We start from the raw sequence: 17,688 nt of genomic DNA, 5'->3' as shown, positions 1-17,688 counted from the left end.
TAACAGCAGCACCAGTGCAAAAGCATTGCTGGAATGTCCTATTTCCTCTAAATGAATTCCCGCACCAACCTTTCCCCTTGTGGCTTCCTGTAGTGTGCTTTTGTTGTAGCGATAAAGAGGGCGTATTAGCTAATATGTTTCCCCTGCACCAAATGGAACAATTTATCCTGAAAAACGGTACTTGGAAACGGTTTGTGTGACGGCACCAATATAGCCAAGATACACAATGTCCTGGGGGGGGGGGGGGGGGGGGGGGAGCAAGAGTTGCCTTTCTGCTGTTTGATGGATGTAGGATGTTGCAACAGCACTGACACAAACAGTAGCCTGTCGTAGAACTAAAATACAAAGTGATAATCGGCTCACATGTAAAGAGTCCACTGGGAAATGAATTCTGTGTCAGCGATGGAGGAGGGAAGGGAAGCTGGGAGAGGGCACTGCCATTCTGTCAGTTAAAATCAGGAGCTAATATGTTTCACTTTTCTTTCCCTCTGTCTCCTCTCTCTCCTCTCGCCTTGATGTGCTGTAAACAGGCTAAAAAGGGCCCAGCTGTGTGGAGTTATTGTTGGTGTCAGTAGGAAGTGCTGATAGCTTTTGCAGCTGAACAAAAGCTGGATGAGGGGAGTGGAGGGGCGCTCCAGACACTGTGGCTCCAGCCTAGATTCTCTCCCACAATCCCTGCACCGCACTCCCATTGTTCTGCCCACCCGGCCCTCCCTCCGCCCTGTCAGCTGCGACCTAGGACAGAGGGCAAAAAAAAGAAAAGGAAAAAAAGAAAGTTTTAAAAAAGTTTTTACAGGCTACTGCAACAGCTAGAAGAAACAGTCCTGGTGGTAGTTAACTTTGTTACAAGACAGCAAAGCGATACTGACGTTATCTTTGGTCTGGTATAACATCTGTGCAGATATAAGCAGTGGTTCTTTAAATAGCATTTATAATAAAATCTGAACAGAACAAGCTGGTTTTAATTCCTTCAAGACGGTGCAAATGTATTTAAAACATGATGGAAAAACTGGGCATTGCACAGCTAAAGTGCACTTGTTAGCTTACATATTCAGATTTTCCATCGAGAATACATTATCTGCTTACAAAATGCATTGTAATAGACCGAACTACTCCTCAGTATACAAGATAGGACCAGTTAATTTTACATTGGCTAGCTACAATATTAAAATACATTGTATGAATCATGTGCCTCTTACTATCCACGACTCCGATGCACAGATGAGAAATGTGAATTTTTGGGTGTGACTCTTTTGCATGATTTGAACTGGAGCTCTAATACGACTAAATTGCTAAGAAAGCGAGACAGCGGCTCTTCTTTTTACGTAGGCTTCGAGAGTTTACTCAAAACACTAAGATTCTTTTGAACTTTTATTATTGTGTAATTGAGAGTGTCCTAACTAGCTGTATTACTGTATGGTTTGGTAATCTCACCTTGAAAGAGAAGAAGTCTTTGAACAAAGTGGTTCGCTCAGCCAGCAGGATCATTGGCTGTACTTTGCCGCTCCTGGAGGTTACATATAAAGCTAGACTTTTGAATCGAGCTTTAAAACTGCTAATGATGCTTTAGGCCATCCTGCAGGGGCCTTCTTTGAGATGCTTCCCTCAGGGAGAAGGTATCGCTCTGTCAAATGTTCTACCGATCGCCATTTCGACAGTTTTTCCCCCCAAGCTGTGATCACTTTAAATTAGGCACTTTATATCTTATGGATGGATTTTATTGAATAGTGTTTTATTACTGAGTTTTCTGTGGCAATTGCTTGTCTGTTTTATGTTATGTCTTTTATGTTTTTTATGTGGTGACATTGCACTTTCAGCTTCTTGCATATTCTTTTCCAATGTGGTTTTATACTGCAAATGGCTAATAAAGTGAATCTGAATCTGAATCTATTACAAGTACTAGTTCAGTAATAATGCAATACTATACAATAATATGACATGGGTTATTCTCTTGCTTACTTTATCTTTTGATATATTAAATACATTTTACTTCTTCTTAAGTAAGCTTTTGAATGCAGGAAATTCCGGCTACTTGTAATGGAGTATAGCATCTGAATAGTTCTTCCACTATTGGTATGCTATAACGCATTGGATGTTACTATAGTGGTTGCTGGATATAATAGTGGAAAATAGTAAAAACAAAAACAAAATAATTTAAATGTAGTAGCCTAGTGATCATAAAGATGAAGTAAAACCAGTTTTACGGAGATGCATTGGTAGGCTACTGTTTTCTTGTTGTTATTCCTTAAAAAATGTAGTTTACCTTTATATAGGCTAACCTAAATTAGTGCTGTTGACACATGATGCAGCCTGCACTTTTGGGAATAATAAACTGCCATCACTGACTAAATGGTAAACTGAAAATAAAACAAAACGCCTGAAATCGAGTTTTTAATCAAGTTTTATAGTAACCAGGGGACCATACAGTAGTCAGAGAGGGCTGTGTGGGGGAATGCAGCGGTTAGTTTGTGTTAAAATGCGGTAACAACATAATGCCGAGCCCTCCTCCTCCTCTGACAGAGGCGGCTCTGCAGGTGCGCTGGGCGGTAATCTCATCCCGCTGCTTTAAGGTGATAAATGAACGACAAAGGCTCCGGAGCCAGTTTGTTCTCAGGGTCCCGCGCGCCACGCAGGTGAATGGCGGAGTGCGGAGTTCGAGCTCTCTTGTTTGACGTCTCCATGGAGACCGCCCGAGCGGCGCCAGGCTGACAGGCGTCAAGGCTCGGATGAATGGGTGACGTCACCGCGCTGGCGCCTGCCAGTCTGCTCGGGCTTGTTTGGACAATCTGGGGGGAAGATTCAGAACAGAGCGATGCGATCTGAGTGTGCACACAAGGCTGAGCACACACTGCAGAAACATGTGAAGGAATCCGTGAAGCCGCTGCTCACACTGGGCTCCCTTCAGCACACAGCAGCAGGGAAAAGAAAAGTGCAGTTTGTGAACATAAAGGAAGCTTTGAGGTTAAAAAGCAGAGATTTTGTCCAGGGTGTGGGAATGACTGCAGCAGCATGTTTTCAACAATCTGCCCTGAAATGGAAATGTTATTAAAATAATTATAATTGAACAAACCGCTAATCTCTTTTGTGACCGCATTCCACAAATTTACAAGAAAAAACTACTGGAAACAAACTTCATCACCCTGAGCTAATTAGAGTCGCCAAAAAGTGAATCTTTTCCCAAGATTGTTTGGCCACTCATCAATTGTCTATCTTTGCTGTGCTATTGTCATCCACATCTGCAGTGCCATCAACAATTGCGAGAGGCAAATCTAGGGCACTGTGGTAGCCTAATTATCATTAGCCATTCATCCCATTCATCCTGTCCCATCCCACACACATTCTCACATACCCAGGCATTCAACACCCCTTGACTGTCCCCAGGCAATCCACACCTGCAGAGTCCCCAAGCCATGGACAGCTGGATTCCCACATATTACCCATAAAAGACACACATTTGTTTCCATTTGTAACGCCATCCCTCAAACAGATTGTAAATCCCGATAACCAGGCGAGCGCAGCCATTGGCTGAGAGCGCCGTTGTGGACCGACCCGTTAATACAAACTCAGACGTCTCATTGGATTACTGTCTTCAAACAGCACCACTTTGTCACGCCCCCGGCTCCTGCTCCGCTATAAATCCGAGGAGGTTTGCCCATGTGGATGTTGCAAACTGTCAACATTGCCTTGCCAGCATATTTTTTTTAAGGCGGAGAAGCCTCATTGCTCAACTAACCTTTTTTCGCTCGTCAACTTTGGAAACTACACCTCCTACACGAATCAAGATGAAAGTTGTCGGATCTACCTGCGCCCTGAAGAGCAAGGTCGGCGGCGAGGACATGGTGCGATGCCTGTCCGACCAGAGCCTGACTATCTCTAAGTGCAAGATCCCGCTGCTGGACGAGCAAATGTCAGCCTTTCTCCATGACATGAACAGCTGCTACAGCAAGCTGAAGGAGCTTGTGCCCACCCTGCCCACCAACAAGAAGGCCAGCAAAGTGGAGATCCTGCAGCACGTCATCGACTACATATGGGACCTACAGGTCGAGCTGGACGAGCCGGAGAAGAGCCGCCAGCTCTCCGCCAGCAGTGTTCCCCGCACGCCGCTGACCACCCTGAACGCCGAGCTCGCCAGCATCGCAGTGGAGGTAAATATCTATTCACATACAGGCTACTGCAGAATACAGCTGAGAATAGCACAGTGTCCTATAGAGATGAATGCACCACCGTAACAAATGTTAGAATGCGTGCGTAAAGTGCCATGTCTGTGCGTAAAAGCTACTTTTGCTTTATAACCACGCAAAGCAGGTTTACTAATCAACCTTCTCTTCTCTTTCCCCGCAGAATGGATGCTCAGATGACAGGATTATGTGTCGCTAAGAGCTCGTGGAGCATCGCACCATCACCCCACAGAGCACCGCGTAGAACGAGCAAGGCTACCTGATGTGATTTCTCGAGCACGTCAATAAAAACAACAACCTTGAACTGAGTAGGGACGTTTCAAACTCCCAATACTAGAAAAATAACGTTGTGTGGACATCCTCCGGCAGCGAGGATCTCGGTCACTCAAGGCTCTCGATTCATCAGAGGGCCCTGAGAGAAGAAGAAGAAGAAGAAGAAGAAGAAGAAGACCGGTGGTGTCCAGATATAGACTGGGTTAGCCGGGGGACCAAGACAAGTTCAGTGCAACTAGCATCGCTTGTTGCTTGTAGAGTTTCTAAAGAAAGCTAATGTTTCTGTTACGCTCTTTGTATCTTGTGTAAATCATATAGAGAATCCAACATTTTGTAAAAGAAAAAAATACATTTCTCAGATTCCTGAGTGACAAACTGTATTGTATATTACAATGCCAAATTATGTGAAGATATTGTTTTCTTACAATGTACCTTATTGGTGTTTTTATTAAAACAAGACCATTATTTTTGAACAAGAATTCTTCTGGGTCATTGTGTGTGTGTGTGTGTGTGTGAGAGAGAGAGAGAGAGACAAAATGACATAAGTTACTGAATATCATATAATATACATGGGGTTTTAAGTGTTTCATTAGAAATATTTTAACTATAGTTGTGAAACTTGACACTTATTTAGGGCTGTTAGAGCCTTATTCTCATTGTGATCTGAATAGCTTATCTCCTACTGGAGGAGTCTCACTAAGTAGTGTTACACCTACAAGAAGTTGTCAAGTCATTCAGGTAACATAAGACCAAAGCTGGTGGTCAACATAATGGCTCATAGCCAGTTAAATTGGTAATTTGCCTCTCAATGGGTCATTACGGCATCACATTACAAGAGGAAGTCTCATGTCGAAAGATCTTGACAAATCGAGGCTCTGAAGGCTTTGAATCGAGTTAAAATTAAATAAAATCATCAGTTATGACAAATGATCCACCCCCAAGAGGATTTAAGATTCTACCTGTATTTAACAAATTACTGACAAAAATAAAGTGATGTAAGACGGTTTATTTGGAGAGAGAGAACAAAAGAAGAAGAAAAAGGGTTGTTTCACTCCATAAAACATCCATTTAAATGTGGTGTTTCAATATGTTATCGTGTAAATCAGCAGTTTTCGTCTCCTCGGGCACTGCAGGGGTTAAACTGGCTTTGGCGAGGCGATTCGTTATAAGATTTATTCTGTCTCCCTGGTGCAATGTTTTTCCCATTTCCCTGCGGTGCGATGCACACAGCTGCAGCCCCGGCGTGGCCAGTGTGTGATTGTGTTTGTGTGATAGCTTTGTGCCAAGGGCAGGGGAGGGCGGCGGGGCCCAGACTGAGCGGCGCCTCGGCACACCTGGGGAAGTTCAGGTTAAATAGCTCCACATTCCTCAACACACAGCTGATTGAAACATTAACAAACAGTAATCCACGGGCCAGGCCGCAGATGGGCCGGGAACCACGCCAACACTCAGAGAGAGAGAGTTGCTCTCGGGTAGAGATTCCCACAGTACAGTCGTATGTTTTAAGTTTGCTATTAATATAGAAACTTCTTTTTTCTTTTTCCTCTCTCTCGCTTTTTTTTGCTGCTTGAGCTGTTAGAGAAGTGTGCCTATGAGCAGAACTAAATTGTTTAACATTTATAACTCTTGTAATGTTTTCCTTCATGCTGAAAAATCATATCGTATAGCTGAATATCTAATCACTTTTAATTATCTTTATGGCATGTACAAATCCTCCTTATATAATCTGGAAGAGCTGTTGAGAAAATGAAGAGCAGGCTATTGTGGTCTCCATAATAAGTCTGCACTCCATATTTTATTACCATTAAATCCAATTAGGCTGTGTGTAGAATGTTTTTTTTATTTGCTTCATTCTTAATTATTATCATTATTTTAATCCCTCAATCTATAAACATGAATCATGTCCCTTCATTCAACTCTCTAGTAGTTAGCGCCCTCTTGCGAGCATGAAATGAATTGCAGCCTTTTGCATGGTAAAAAGCATATATATGCTCCGCTTGTGGAAATTGTTACTTTAGAAGACAACAGCGCCCCCTTCAGGTAACAGCGTCATGCCAAACATCTGTCAAATATGTATTTTCCTGCTTTTTTCAGCATTAAATTAAAAAAGTGTTACACACACACACTGTCCTTTAGTACAATTTGTGGGTATTCTCATATAATGCTACGTTGTACTTCTACTCAACTCCCCATTTTACATGGAAATTTTGTACTCCACTATGTGGCACTAATCAATTAAACTACCCTGCAGTACACACACAATAGTTAGTCCTAACTCTGCCATCTAAATTAAAAAGCTGCTTACACAAATCAGCAATAATAAACTGATAATACAATCTATAATTTTTGTTTATAGATTACTAAATCAGTCAATATATTTGTAAGTTTAATACAACTTTTTTACTATTACTTACAAACAAATGTGTGTATTTCTAACACTATATCATTTTCCTTAAATGATCTGAATGCTTATTCCACCGCTGTCTGTACTTGTTTGGAGTATAGTGCATCATGCTGTATGGGCTTTAGAATAGCTGAAAATATCCAGTTTTCTTCATTGCTATAACAGATTATTACATCTAAAATGAGAATGGATTAATGAGTTTCTTCCATTAAGCTGACATTTTTATCAATGCAATATACTGGCTGATACTTGGGTTTACTGGAGTCAGACTGCGTAAACTGCATGGATGCATCACTACTCATAACCAGAAGATAATCAGAGAACCAGAGTCATGAGTGTTTAAATAGAAATTTGTATTTACATCAATATCAACATCAACAGAAAAAAAATCTGTAATATACATCCTGTAAAATGACAGCTTATTTTAGCTCTAAACAAAGAAAAACAAACCCAACGATATCTTGCCTCTTTCTGCACTTCCTTCAAACTCTACAAAGTTCCTTTTTCCTGAAGTAACAAAATCTGTACATAAAATGAAGCTGTTTCCTGAAAAATAGAAGAGATATTGATATGTCTTAGAGTGGATGTCATTCCATTGGGATTTCTCTTTCACAGCAAAACATGCTTCATTTATTTTTTCCAGATGTAAAAACTTTCTGCTGTGGGGTTGAGAGTTTCCAGTCCTCTTCACACTGCACTGGTAGCTTCCCACTGTTGAACCACTTAACCCCATGCCCTTTATGCTTACAGTACATAACCATCATATGCTTTTACAGATCCATGTGTACCCATTTACCATTTAACACATATCATAAAATATGTACACCAGAACTCAGAACTATACAGAGATGTGGAAAAATATCTTTGGATTGCGCATGTTGAAAAGGTAGATTCAGCAAGTTGAGAATAACAGTCAAAAGAAGACAGTGTGAATAAAAATACACTTGACAGACAGAGCTGGTGGGAGAGGGAAAACATTGCCAGGGGCTTGTTGGTAGACTGAGGAGCGTGTGTTCCTGTCTTCACTGTACTGCAGACAAAACCCACACAGATCACCTCACACAGAACTCAACAAAATCATTTTATGTAATTGACTGTCCTGATAGAATTCAACCTTCTAATAAAACCTCTGACAGTGTGAAAGCTCACACCTCCAACTCATCAGATAATCATCAGAAGTAAAAGTGCCTCGCTAAAACATGAAATACATGACTTTTTGGAAAATTAAAATAATACAGCATTCAGAAAAGGACAAACAAGAAGGGAAGGAAAACCAAAACACGCCTGCAGTATTTGCAAAGGCATGAGAAAAGCACATCAACCAAATCAGTATTGACCTATGGGACACAAAAATACAACCAGGTCTCATACTTTGTGCAATAATGGGTCTTTAAAAAGCATGTCTGATATATTTTGGAGAATATTTACAGTTCATATTCACAGAGGACATTTGAAACATCTAATACTGCAGTACCATGTGTTTGCTTATAACAGGGGTTATATGATGCTCAGTTACAGTCTAAAGCATAGAGGCAAGAGTTATTGCTCCGATCTGCATAACATAGTAAACTGTGTGCTCATAGCTTCCAATGACTTTAAGAATGAGGCGCATCCAAAGGATAAGAAAGAAAAAAAGAAACCCATTGTTGTGAAGGCATTGAATCTCTAGTAAGGCTGAAAGGATGACGAAATATTGCATCAATCTTTACTCCACACAGAAGCCTCCAGGTAAAGTGCAGCCACTGCCAGTTGTACCGTAGTCCCGTTCTGCAGCCTGGCCGTGACACTGAATACTGTGCGACAGCTCCAGGTTGTTCACGTGAAAACACACTGATATTTTGTGTTTGTGCATCACCTTACTAGGGTTACAGTATGAAATGCTTCAGTTTGGGATGAAGCCTAGCACACGTTTGTCCAAGTAGCCCCACTTCCTCCAGGATGAGCAGTGTGTTGTGCTGAGTCTCCTGTGTCACATTTTATGCTGGAGAACTCCTATGTGTGTGTTTGTGTAGGTCCAGCTCTTTTCAGGGCTAAGACCACTCTGAAAGGCTCCAGATTCTGCTTTCAGTCGCATGTCTTCAGCAATACTTCTGCAGAGACAGAAAAACAGTAAGATGTGCAAACCCTCCAAGGGTTTTAAAAAAAAAACAACATGCGTCTATGCTTTCAACTGTGTTTAAAAACATCAGATGAGCCTCAAGTAAGGCCATTGTGTCAAAGTGCTAGCTACCTGATCAGGTCCCATTGGCATTCTACCCATTCCCATGGGTTTCATGCCCATTTGGCTCTGCATCTGGCCCTGCATCTGGTTCTGCCTCTGTCCTGGTATTTGGCCCATCTGCCCTGCACCAGACCCGCTCACTGGCCCGGGTCCACCCATAGAGTTGTTCATCATCATGGGTCCAAACTGGCCCTGGTTACCCTGCTGGGGGAACTGTTGCTGGGGATATGAGCTGAAAAACCAGAACAATAAAAGAAGTTTGTTATTTACCTCTGTAACTTCATATCACACAAGTATAACGACATTTGGTTAGGGTGCTATAAGGGTGATAATTAAACTATAAACCTTCACTTTAATTACTAATGACTCTAAATATTTTTGCTCAAGCAAGTCTGATGCTACTACATACTTGTTGCGTGGCATGCCCCCCTGTGGCCAGCCTTTCATGTCTCCAGATGGGTAAATGGGCCCTCCCTGCGGATTGCCCTGCATCCCTGGCATCATGGTGTTCTGAGAAGGACCTCCTATTCGTCCTTGTATCATGTTTCCTGGTGGGCTGCTACCTGGAGCCATGAATGACGGGTCCCCCTGCTGGTTCATCCCTGCAAATACAACAACATCAAGAGAACCGTTTTGAGTGAAACTTTGAGCTCCATACCAGCTCCTCCTGGATCTTCGTCTCATTTTAACTCACCATAGTTACCTCCATAGTTGAAACCCTGCTGTCCAGGCTGGTTAATGGGGGTGGCTCCCATGGGGCTGTCCATACCTCCTGGTGCAGTGACATTTGGAGGAGGGCTGAAACCTCGAGCTGCCCCTTGCCCCTGCTGCTGTTGCTGCTGCTGCATCAGCATCATCATCCGCTGCCTCCTGATCTGCATGGTCATCATCTCCCTGCTGCGCTGAGCCATCATCTGCGCGTTCAGGAAACCAGGCTGCAGACAAAAATCAATACTTTGACTTTAATTCTACAAATGGGTTTATTGAAAAGTGTCAAGCAAATGCACACCACATGAGACGTAAGAAAGGCTGATTACATACCTGACCACCCATGCCTCCGGGCTGCATGCCAGGCTGCATGCCGGGCTGCATGCCAGGTTGCATGCCAGGCTGCATGCCGGGCTGCATGCCGGGCTGCATTCCTGGTTGCATTCCTGGTTGCATTCCTGGTTGCATGCCAGGCTGCATGCCAGGTTGCATGCCAGGCTGCATTCCTGGTTGCATTCCTGGTTGCATGCCGGGCTGCATGCCGGGCTGCATTCCTGGTTGCATGCCGGGCTGCATGCCGGGCTGCATGCCAGGCTGCATGCCAGGCTGCATGCCTGGATGCATGCCAGGGTTTCCTCCAGGGGTATGCTCCATCTTTATGCCTTGCCGGGTCTGGTTCATAAACTGCAAGATGAGACAAGATTAAGACAGCTGTCACTAATAACATAGCAAGAAGGCCCAAATTCTCCTAAGACACAAGCTGACCTGCTGCATTTTTAACATGACAATATGCAAAGTCACCTTTAGTTAAACATTATTTGTGTGTGCATGTCTGTGTGATCACCTGCTGTCCTTGCAGTCTCTGCTGTAGCTGCAGTCGGAGAGGTTTGGTTGCAGTCATCATGCGAGGTCGCATCATGTTTGCTCGGGGGTTGCCCATGCCTGCCATTCCAGGGAATCCACCTGTCTGGCCCATTTGATTCATCATGGGGTTGAAGCCTCCAGGGGACTGGCCTTGCATTGTGTTGCCACTATAACCGGGCTGCATGCCCATGGAGGGGGGCCCTGGGTAGCCTTGGTTATACATGGGTTTTTGGTCTATGGAGTCTGGTACTGAGAAAGGCTCTGATGGCGGGCACTGACCCTGGCCTTGATCCTGGCCCTGCTGGTTGCCTTCAGGACCCTTGGTCTGGGGTACAGAGGAGTTACATGTCATGTAAACTTAACTGCAATATCAGCACAAAGCTCTAAGATTTAATTGTCTAATAGCAGAGAGGAGAATAATACATTCATACAGTGATCTTGGACCACTCTGTGAGCCTCTGAACACATTTTGCTTTTCCTAAACCTCTTTGACTCAACATTCACTTAAATTGAGTGAGAGACAAGTGGTCCACTTATAAAAATATCTATAATATCTAATGCACAGCTATGCTTTTTTAGTATTTAAATTTTGCTTTGAACTTGTTAACATGTATTCAGACTTTATATTAAAATATACACTTCATTCAATAATCGCTTTAGAACTTGAAATTAAACTCATTTACACCTGGCATCGGACTGCAATCGGACAGTGCTTGACCACATAACCGTATTAAGTGTAAATCCATCAATACATTGAGGACGGATTGTGATCTGATCAGCTGACCACCTCCGGAGGTGGTCAGGGATACAGTGTGACCGCACTGAACACAAGAGTTAATGTAATTACGTTGTCATTCCACATACAACAACTATGTGGGTGTAAACACCTACCAGTTGCAGTCTTCACAAATAAAATCAAAACTCTGATGACGCAGACAGGCAGTGTGCCCGTACAGTGTTACGCTTAAATGGAGCCGATCTTTGAACGTGCTCAGATTTTTGGTGAACTGAATGCCGGGTATATACAGGAATCCTGAAGTAAAATTCAATACCTTTTTAAGACCTTTTCAAGACTTTTTCAACATATTTTAAGACTGCAGCGCCACTTTGAGCTGTAACCGATTAAATCAGCCACAAACCTTTAAAAGGGACATTTTGGAGTTTTTAAAAGGCATTTAAATATATGTATAACATATTAATTGCCTATATGTCATCAGGTTGTAACGCCACCTAGAAATTGAGGCATTCACCAACTTTCTCAGTTGCCAATAACAGCCTGAATGGGCCAACTGTGTTCTATGTGAAGGACCGGTCAGATTTCCTGCGAAAAGCCACTGTCTTACATAGGCTATGACGTTTATGTACGCAACATCTCAGCAAATCATGTGAAACACAGTGTCATTTTGTGTTTTAGTTGGTTTAAACTAGATAATGTGAGCTTGCCTGCAATGATATGTGTGATACCTTTCATTGACCACTTGATGAAAACAACAAAAGTTTGGGGTTGTTTTTTATTCATTAACTTTGTGCAAGAAAAATGCTCTAGGCTACATGATAGTCTCCAACCTTGATTTTGGGCAGGCTACTAACTCGTTAATAATCATACCCATTTATGCAGAACATTGAGTTCAACATTTATAAAGTTTGTTGCAACACATCAAAGTTTAAAATCCCTCTCCTTCCAGGCTGTGATCTGATCTGTACAGAAAAACTGACGAAAAGTTGAATGCGTTTCAATAAAAGGCACAAATTTAGCTAAATTGCCAGCTAACGTTAGCCAAACCCGCACACTCCTTGAATTTTCCCTGCTGTCTTACCGATTCAGCTGCTGGTGGCGCATCTCGCTCTAGTTTTTCAGGAACGGGGGTGTTAAAGTGGCAACAGAGTGACCGGCCCACCGGGTTAATCCCGTTACTCCTGATCGCCACTCTGACTATGTTTTGGACAATTAGCATTGAGTGTCCGGCGGGGTGGGAGATTACTGTCGGTTGTACTCGTAAATCATTTTCCGGTTCGCACGGATCTAGTTTTTGGAGCGTTTAAGAGTGAAATAGGCACACGGTAGATCCCTGCACCTAACGTTACAGAAACGAATCGCACAGTCGCTACTCTGAACTCTGAACTTCAGTTTCATTTTCACTTTACGCTTGAGCTTTTACACCTGCATTCTGAAGAGAGAGGAAAACGAAACACAGAGAGGGTTTAGAAATTATTGTACAGGCTATAGCTACAGATCATTTTTTGGACCTGTGCAAACAAGAAGAGGATGTGACATTAGGTTGTCTGAGCTGGAAAGAGCGATCGGATCTCAATGTGGACACTGGTGTTGCATATTAATACCAGGTCTAAATGTAATCAGGTTATAATCATATGTAGATATAATCTGCTTATGAGACGCATTTTATTGCAAGGTGTAAAAGGGGTCTTAAGTTTAGAAGAAGTGAAATTAATTTGGGGCCCATGCCCCATTGGTGCCAACACCTGTAATGTATTTTCTGTTAACAAAATGAGGGTATGCAATACATAAAGTGTACTGTAGTGTGTCCTGTACCTGGCCTACAATTTCAGGGATGCCAAGGGCTCGGTCTATCTCCTGCAAAGCAATGACATCAGCTGTATTGAGCAGAGAGTCCAGCTGGTCCAGAAGTGCCCGTTCTTCACTTGGACCCTCGCTGTTGGCCAGGGGCCCCAGCAGCTCATCCAGGGGGTGCCCAAACTGGTCCCTAACACGAGAAATGATATGGGTAATGTTAAGTCACTTTATGAAAAGGAGACGGCAATCACAGAAACTATTAATGACAGCTTCTAAATTCACCTCGAGGCCTACTAAGTTGGAAAAACGTCAGAGGCATAGGGTTGGGACCAGTGCAAAAGGTTTACCTCTTTGTGTTACTCTTTGGTCTGTCCATTCCCATGGCAGACTCGGTCCAGGAGGGGGACTGCGGTGGGGGCCCATGTCCACCAAACCGGCTCATACCCAAATTGGCTTCATTGGTACCTGCAGAGGTGATAATGGGTAATGTATGATCAACACAGAGTGCTGAGAGAAACAATTAAATTATCCACCAGTTAAGTAACCCAGCTTAGACAAAACATTCACTAGTTCCAGCTTCACACACGACAACAGAGACATGTGACATACCCATATCCATGAGTTGCTGCTGCAGCATAGACCTGGTGTGTCCGGGTACACTGTTGGAGCGATTGATCATGGGTCCTCCCATTGGACCAGATCGACCCATGCCAACGTGTCCTGGTCCGGCCACAGGGCTGCCACTAGACCTTGGCATTCCCCAGTCCCCTTGTCCTGAAATCTGAGGGCGCTGGGGCATTCCCATTCCTCTGCCCATACCTCCTGAACAACACAAAGACCATGCACATTGGGTGTTTCATCAGTACGCTTAGCTTGAATACTGGACCCTAAGCTTACATACTTTCAAAGAAAATGGATTTAGCTAAAAAATCAAAAAGAAGGCAGCATTGACAAAACAAACCCCTGTGCTATCTACTCTGTGGAACCTAGGTCTTCATAGGAAGCCAGGCTGTCTAGTGCATGCTAAGGAATAAGTGTTTAGGTTACTTGTTGGATTGCCCCTTGGTGGACACACACCCATGCCTCCTGGAAAGCCATTGGGAACGGCCCCTGGTCGGATCGGAGCATCTACGTTCTCCTGTTTGATCAATGTGGGACAGGGGACGTTCCTTCTCCCAGCCAGCCCGCCTCCTACAGCTCCCTCTCCACCCATGTGCTTGGCATCCACAGACAAGGCTCTTTGATAGGCACCACGCTGACCTGGAGGCATCGGGCCTCTCTCTCCATCTGAAACACACACAAGACCAAAGTTACGTTACATCTTCACACATTTAGATTCTAAGATCAAGACTGCCACTGACGAGGGAGCATCCAGTGTGATAACTCATGCCAGACTTTATAAAGCATCCAGTGTTCAGTGTTAGATTTGATCACATGACCCTTCCAAATTAGACTGACTTACCATGTAAACTGTCAGGCATATTTCCCTGTTTGTTTCCCACTTCTTTCCCTGCTCTGGAGTCTGGTTCAGGGTAGAAACCAGAGTTGTTCCTTGGGACACCGAGAATGGTCTCCAGGGTCTCCGTCTGAACCATTGAGAGACAAGAATGATTAAAAACAATGTTCTACTGGCTATTTCAATCTACATCTAACAAACTGTTATTTGGGAAAAAGTCTTACCTCATCAGATGGCTCCAACTTGACCTTTCCATCTACACAGTGAGGGTCAGAGCTGGTGACCCCTGCACCCTGAGCTCCTCTTCCCTCCAGCTCCTCCAGCTTTGGCTTGATATCACCACCTTCTTTAGAGTCGTCCTTATTGAGGAGGTAATGAAGGAGGGCATGGGGCTTCTCCTTCTTAGGGCTGTGCTGCTCCTGCTTAGATTCTGATCCCCTAACCCCTCCAGGGGCCGCAGGCCCAGGCTCCGGTGCCCCTGGATCCATGCCGCTCTTCCCAGTGGCCTCGGCAGTGATGCGAGCCACCTCGTCAGGAGTGTTCCCATTCTGCAGGAGCTTGTGGAGGATCTTGTGCTTCTCCTGCAGTGACTGACTTGTTAAATGTCCTGTGCCACCAGAGGAGGACACAGCACCGTGATTCCCGCCCGTAGAGGAGGACACACCAGTTGAGGACGAGGGGCTGGTGACGCCGGCTGTTCCGTCTTTAGCCTCATGTGGGGAGCCAGAGCTTGGTGTGTGATTAGGTGGCACCAGCTCATCTGTAGGAGAGGTGAGGAGCTGCAGAAGCTTCTTGTGGGACTTGCTGTCAGGAACACGTCGGCTGGATTCTCCCCCTGCCTCTCTGCTGGCCTGACTGTCTGGCTTGTCAGGGAGGCCCTCACTGGTGGGGGTGTGTGGGTGCTGCTGAGACTGCTGCTCTCCTCCAGCCACGAGTGAGCTGCCTGGGCTCTTGGAGTCAGAGTAGGCTGGAAGGCCTGGTTTACAGGATCCCCCTGCTGCCTGGTTGGTAGAGTTGATGCTAGGGGAGCTGTCAGGCTTGTGAGGGGGAGGAGAGGTGAGGGGGGAGGGCATCGGATTGCCTACTCCCTCACTAATGGCTTGGAGGGCATTCAAGGAGCTGCTGGAGAAGGTCGTGCCTCCTCCTCCACCTCCAGAGTTACCAGGGTGACTGGAGCTCATGGGAGAGTTCATACCTGCAAATGACACAACCAGGTGACACAAAGGTCATCAATCTATAAAGTTAAGAACACATGTGTCAGATTAACCTGTTTTAAAAGTTACTTATAGTTGTAGAGAGTTCTAAAAAAAGTTTAACTCATACCTCCGGGAGAGAAGGGGCTGGTACCCATCTTGGGGCTTCCTCGGACTCTGGGTGAACCCATGACGTTGTGGGGGGGGCCATTAATCCCTGGACTGGCCTGGGGGGGACTGGTCATTCCCATCCCGTACCCTCCACCCCCATGGAACTGACCCATCTGCTGATGTTGGTGCTGCTGCATGGTATGGTGGCCCATCTGATTCATGGGCCCCATTTGGTTCATTGAGTTCATGGGAGAGTTCATTGGATGCATGGGATTCATTTGACTCATGTTGTTCATCTGATGCATGGGAGTCATTTGATTCATCTGATGCACGGAATTCATTTGATGCACGGGATTCATTTGATTCATCTGATGCACGGGATTCATCTGATTAATTGGATTCATCTGGTTCATGGGATTCATGCGGTTGCCCCCAGTGTATGGAGGCACTCCTCTTTGTGACATGCTGCCCTGTTCAGCCATGCCGTAGCCCCTGTTCATGCCCATGCCACCTCCCGGGCCCATGTTCATCTGCTGGTTGGGATTGTTCCCACCCATGTTTTGAGGCCTCATGCCTCCACTCTGGTTTCCACGATAACCATTCTGCTCCCTGCAGGGGAACACAGTTAAGCACACACACAACACAGTGAGACAATCAGCCAATTTAGGAAATATAAATCTTGATAGTTGAAACAGGTAAAGCTTTTGCACCTTTGTAGCAAGTGTGTGGAGAGGAAAGAGTGTGGTTCATTGGTGTTGGGATTCCTGCAGAGGTCACTCCTGGTCTGGGCTGTGACTGGGGTGCCATCAGAGAGCGAGAAGCGGTAGAGTGGGGTCTCCGCATGGCCATTATGGAAAGCTGGAGCAGAAAAATTGATAATTAAATCCCTGCCAAAATGTCTGGCAACACGACACAGCATGAACATACTAACAACATAAACAGAAAGAGCTGCTGCAGGGACTTAATTACATATGTATGCACGCTGTTATGTAGTGTTAATGGCCAGAGCCTGGAGCCTCTGATGCAGTTACGAAACAGATTTTCTTACCCACACAACACAAGGGCATGGTTAGAGGTATTGCTCAACTTGATGACATGATGAAAGTTACAACTGCAATAACGTGTTATGGGTCTCTCACGGTCTACTTTTCCATCCTAGCCTAAGCATGGGCCAGATTCCGAATTCAAGGTATCCCGCGGAGAAAGACAGTACTGCAGACAGGTGTGTGTGTGTGTGTGTGTGAGTGAGAGAGAGAGACACACTTATGCTTTCTCTCCTTACGTGTATATGTGCATCAGTAATGAAATAACAATAAGTGATTTTATAGAGTTATATCATATTATTCTTAGCAGCAGTAGTAGTATATGTTGTTCCGTAAAAATAGAATATATTGTGTTCAATGAAAAAAAAGTTGATGTTTTTTTCCCAGACATTTAAAAATAACACATTTTAGAGCTGTAAACACAATACTGCGATACGTGATATTTTTGCTTAAGGTTATCATACCGTGAAAATCTCACACTGGCCCATGCATATTCTAGACATTTTTTTTATTATTCCCCTTTTTGAAAACTGAAGGTTAAGTCTTTGATGTGCTGATTCTTAATCCACACATTTACAGTGAGGAAAATAAGTATTTGAACACCCTGCTATTTTGCAAGTTCTCCCACTTAGAAATCATGGAGGGGTCTGAAATTGTCATCGTAGGTGCATGTCCACTGTGAGAGACATAATCTAAAAAAAATC

At 44.2% G+C, this 17,688-nt stretch overlaps 2 protein-coding genes and 1 long non-coding RNA gene across 6 annotated transcripts in view; 1 reads left to right on the top strand and 2 right to left on the bottom strand.

The window, feature by feature from the left end:
• Positions 1-2,383: 2,383 nt before the first annotated feature.
• Positions 2,384-3,541, bottom strand: LOC119886564. Its single transcript, XR_005441511.1, has 2 exons — positions 3,350-3,541; positions 2,384-2,786 (listed from the first exon to the last, which is right to left on the bottom strand). It is a non-coding gene; the product is annotated as an uncharacterized LOC119886564 (long non-coding RNA).
• Positions 3,542-3,653: 112 nt separating this feature from the next.
• id1 (inhibitor of DNA binding 1, HLH protein) lies at positions 3,654-4,930 on the top strand. Its single transcript, XM_038697381.1, has 2 exons — positions 3,654-4,145; positions 4,342-4,930. Exons 1-2 carry the CDS (start codon positions 3,783-3,785, stop codon positions 4,375-4,377), a joined length of 399 nt encoding a protein of 132 aa, XP_038553309.1. The 5' UTR covers positions 3,654-3,782; the 3' UTR covers positions 4,378-4,930.
• A 2,259-nt stretch (positions 4,931-7,189) lies between these two features.
• The window catches only part of LOC119885757 (nuclear receptor coactivator 3-like), a 42,272-nt gene continuing 31,773 nt past the window's right edge, over positions 7,190-17,688 (bottom strand). For 2 of the 4 annotated variants that reach the window (XM_038695976.1, XM_038695975.1), the window contains 14 exons: positions 16,652-16,799; positions 15,961-16,550; positions 14,862-15,832; positions 14,644-14,767; positions 14,229-14,468; positions 13,791-14,003; positions 13,529-13,646; positions 13,200-13,371; positions 10,629-10,973; positions 10,118-10,468; positions 9,771-10,011; positions 9,486-9,678; positions 9,086-9,308; positions 7,190-8,945 (listed from right to left, as the gene is read on the bottom strand). In XM_038695976.1, the coding sequence (XP_038551904.1) occupies positions 8,934-8,945; positions 9,086-9,308; positions 9,486-9,678; positions 9,771-10,011; positions 10,118-10,468; positions 10,629-10,973; positions 13,200-13,371; positions 13,529-13,646; positions 13,791-14,003; positions 14,229-14,468; positions 14,644-14,767; positions 14,862-15,832; positions 15,961-16,550; positions 16,652-16,799 (3,941 nt within the window). In that variant the 3' untranslated portion in view covers positions 7,190-8,933. The remainder of the gene's footprint in view (positions 8,946-9,085; positions 9,309-9,485; positions 9,679-9,770; positions 10,012-10,117; positions 10,469-10,628; positions 10,974-13,199; positions 13,372-13,528; positions 13,647-13,790; positions 14,004-14,228; positions 14,469-14,643; positions 14,768-14,861; positions 15,833-15,960; positions 16,551-16,651; positions 16,800-17,688) is intronic. The other 2 variants (XM_038695977.1, XM_038695978.1) reach the window with 2 other exon arrangements.

The sequence above is a fragment of the Micropterus salmoides genome, unplaced genomic scaffold (assembly GCF_014851395.1).
Source record: "Micropterus salmoides isolate LMB-PRFRI ecotype aquatic unplaced genomic scaffold, ASM1485139v1 Ms_hic_scaffold_4, whole genome shotgun sequence".
In the NCBI taxonomy this organism is placed as follows: Eukaryota; Metazoa; Chordata; class Actinopteri; order Centrarchiformes; family Centrarchidae; genus Micropterus; species Micropterus salmoides.
This window is presented reverse-complemented; position numbering and strand designations above follow the sequence as displayed.

Bases quoted from the DNA above. Each gene is read 5' to 3' on its own strand.
- id1 (XM_038697381.1), top strand. From the start codon at position 3,783: ATGAAAGTTGTCGGATCTACCTGCGCCCTGAAGAGCAAGGTCGGCGGC. The intron at 4,146-4,341 runs GTAAATATCTAT...CTTTCCCCGCAG, and splicing joins TCGCCAGCATCGCAGTGGAG to AATGGATGCTCAGATGACAG.